Consider the following 3,698-nt stretch of genomic DNA (forward strand, 5'->3'; position numbering starts at 1 on the left):
TCCTATAACCCGTAGTCAACGGGGAATATTTAAGCCTAACCCGAAATATTGTAACCTTACCGTTCCTCTTTCGGGCCCACATCCTCACAAATCACCCCTTCCAAAGTCTTATAAGCAAGCTTTAAATGACCAAAATTGGAATGCGGCGATGAATGATGAGTATAGTGCTTTAATTAAAACAGGGACATGGGAGTTGGTGCCTAGGCCTGCGGGGGTGAATGTTGTTAATTGTATGTGGCTATTTAAACATAAATATAAGTCTAATGGTGACCTTGAAAGGCACAAAGCTCGTCTTGTATGTGATGGCAGGTCGCAGGAGATAGGTGTGGATTGTGATGAGACTTTCAGTCCGGTAGTTAAACCGGCCACTATTCGTACTGTTCTCAGTTTAGCTTTGGCTAAAAAGTGGTCGATACATCAACTAGATGTCAAAAATGCCTTTTTACATGGTGATTTGCAGGAAACTGTTTATATGCATCAACCTCCGGGCTTTGTTGATCAGAGGGCTCCTACTCATGTTTGTCGGCTCCGCAGGGCTCTCTATGGTTTGAAACAAGCTCCCAGAGCTTGGTACCAACGCTTTGCAAATTTTCTAGTCAAATTGGGTTTTGTCATTTCCAAGAGTGACAACTCTCTTTTTACTTTCCGGCAGGGTGATGATATGGCATATTTGCTCTTATATGTTGATGATATTATTTTAGCTACCTCATCTGACAGGTTGCGTACTGGAATTATTTCTCAGTTGCAAACTGAGTTCCCTATGACTGACTTGGGTCCTTTGAGTTATTTTTTGGGGATTGCGGTGACCCGCAAACCCTCTTATATGCTACTTTCACAGGCAAAGTATGCACAGGAGATTTTAGAGCGTGCAGGTATGGCCTCTTGTAAGCCTGCAGCTACTCCAGTTGACACTAAGTCCAAACTTAGTGCAGATGCAGGACCGCCTTTTCGGGATCCTACTTTGTATCGCAGTTTAGCAGGTGCTCTTCAGTATCTCACATTTACCAGGCCAGATATTTCTTATGCGGTACAACAGGTGTGTCTATTTATGCATGATCCCCGGGAACCTCATTATGAGGCATTGAAACGCATTCTGCGTTATGTTCAGGGTACCATTGATCACGGCTTACATTTATATCCTACTGTTTCTCATCGATTGATTACTTACACTGACGCTGACTGGGGAGGTTGTCCCGATACCCGGCGTTCTACTTCGGGCTATTGTTGTTTCCTTGGGGACAACCTCGTGTCCTGGTCATCAAAGCGTCAACATACTTTGTCTAAATCGAGTGCAGAAGCAGAATATCGAGGCGTCGCAAATGTTGTCTCTGAGGCGTGTTGGCTCCGTAATTTATTACTTGAGTTACATTGTCCTCTACGGCAGGCTACTATAGTTTATTGTGATAATGTCAGTGCTATCTACCTTTCTGGCAACCCGGTACAACACCAACGCACAAAACATGTGGAGATGGATATTCATTTTGTTCGAGAAAAGGTTGCATTGGGGGAAGTACGGGTTCTACATGTTCCTACTAGATATCAGTTTGCGGACATTTTCACTAAAGGCCTACCACGAGAATTATTTCTGGAATTTAGGTCCAGTCTTAGCGTACGACCTCCTCCCGCTATGACTGCGGGGGTGTGATAGATATTATAGTTTACGATAATATTTGTCGCAGAGCTAGGATATTTTGTATATATTTTTGATATATTTTGTATACTTATCTTACTAGATTCCTAACGAGATTAGGACTAGGATTGTAACCCTATATATTATGATCAATGGTACACACTCGATTGAGGAGTTTTCCCGAAATCTAACAGTATCCATTTATTTACTAAATTAGTTATTTACATAATATTCCCCAAAAAGCTAGAAAAAAAAAGAAAGAAAGAAAAACACAATCATCATATCATTCATATTTGATATTCCTTCTTCCTTTAATTTCAACAAAGGTGTTATTATATCTTGTTTTGTTCAAACAAACATAACAACCAAAAAGAAAAGAAACCTTAAACATATATACTCGAGTCATTGTTTGTGAGCAAGTAAGTAATTGATAAACTACAAATATCAAATAGATAAGTAAACTCAATGGATCTTATCCCACCACCATCGTCGTCGTCGTCGTCATCGTCTTCGGCTACTACAACGGCCAACAACAACAACAGCGGGCAGTTAAGTAGGTACGAGAATCAGAAGAGAAGAGATTGGAACACTTTCGGGCAGTATTTGAGAAACCACCGTCCTCCGTTAACGTTGTCCCGTTGTAGTGGGGCCCACGTTTTGGAGTTTTTAAGGTACTTGGATCAATTTGGAAAGACTAAGGTTCATAATCCGGGCTGCCCGTTTTTCGGACACCCTAATCCACCTGCTCCCTGCCCTTGCCCGCTCCGTCAAGCGTGGGGCTCACTCGATGCTCTCATAGGCCGTCTTAGGGCGGCCTATGAGGAGAACGGTGGCCCGCCTGAGAGTAACCCGTTCGGGGCTCGAGCTGTTAGGCTTTACCTTCGCGAGGTCAGGGACTCCCAGGCTAAGGCTAGGGGCATCAGCTACGAGAAGAAGAAGCGCAAGCGGCCTCCGCCTGCGACCACGTCCTCCCGGCCAATGCCCCAGCCCCCGCTGCCGCCTCTTCAGCACCACCACCTCCATGGTGAGTCCAGTGGCGGCAGCAGCATCGGATTACTAACTGGACTCACCATGGATGCACATCATGGAAATGGGGGTGGTGGTGGTGCTGGGGAAAGAAGTTTCCCATAAAAATAAGTTATCAATCATCATATATCATGGTAAGTTCAATTATTCTAAATTATGTGTACCCTAGTTAATTAATTTTTCTCTTAGTAGTCATTATTATTCCAACTATGGAACTACTCTAGTAGTCTCTACTACAACAAATTTAGGTATAAATGAAAATGGAAGATTTTTAGTACTAATATAGTATGATCTTGTTATATTGTACTATACCTAGTATCTTCTACTACATACTTCATGTCAACAATATGTGATGACAAGTGAAAAAAAAAAAAACATTTATTTTTACAATTTTGAAGTTAAATTGAAATATGATGATTATTTTTTACTATTTAATGATTTAAATTCAATTTTAATTTTGTGGATGTGGTAAGTGAGATCATAGAAAAGGGTATTAATCAAATAAATTTAAAAATGGAGGTGGAGAAGGTAATTGGGTAGTCAAATCAAAACACTATGTGTTAGGAAAAGGGGGAGAAAATGGAAGAGACCCTTTTGTGAAGATTTTCTGTCAGATTTGTCGAGCATTTAAGGGAAGTTTTAAAGGGTTTTGGTTTTTGTTTATTTTTGGTTGCATGCTACAAATTATTTTTATGACATTTTTATAATTTTTATTTTGCCTAATTTGGGAATTAGATCACTTGTGTTGCTCACTATATATGTACAGTCTAATTGTATCCAATAAATGAAACATAACTAGGAATTCGACATGCAATAGTAATTAAGAATATATTGTTAAAAAAAAAAAATCTTGTATAGTTGTACATTTGCACTTTTCTACTTGAAGATAAATGTGAAACTATTTAAGGTTGTTAAATGTGTAGTTTAGTTCCTAGCTAGGAATTAGGGATCCTAGGTAATTATACCGTATTTTTATTGTTTCATGTAATTAATTACATGTATCAATTATATCTATTTAGGGGAACAATTTCGTCCATTCATT

General features: G+C 39.8%; 1 protein-coding gene across 1 annotated transcript; it reads left to right on the forward strand.

Annotated features, from left to right (window-relative positions):
* The first annotated feature begins 1,876 nt into the window (after positions 1-1,876).
* Positions 1,877-3,019, forward strand: LOC145630297 (protein LIGHT-DEPENDENT SHORT HYPOCOTYLS 4-like). The gene has a single exon (XM_081682546.1). It carries the CDS (start codon positions 2,096-2,098, stop codon positions 2,759-2,761), a length of 666 nt encoding a protein of 221 aa, XP_081538672.1. The 5' UTR covers positions 1,877-2,095; the 3' UTR covers positions 2,762-3,019.
* The last annotated feature ends 679 nt before the right edge of the window (positions 3,020-3,698 follow it).

This window comes from Chenopodium album, chromosome 5 (assembly GCF_948465745.1).
Source record: "Chenopodium album chromosome 5, dcCheAlbu1.1, whole genome shotgun sequence".
Lineage (NCBI taxonomy): Eukaryota > Viridiplantae > Streptophyta > Magnoliopsida > Caryophyllales > Amaranthaceae > Chenopodium > Chenopodium album.

Coding starts and splice junctions, on each gene's coding strand:
- LOC145630297 (XM_081682546.1), top strand. CDS start 2,096: ATGGATCTTATCCCACCACCATCGTCGTCGTCGTCGTCATCGTCTTCG.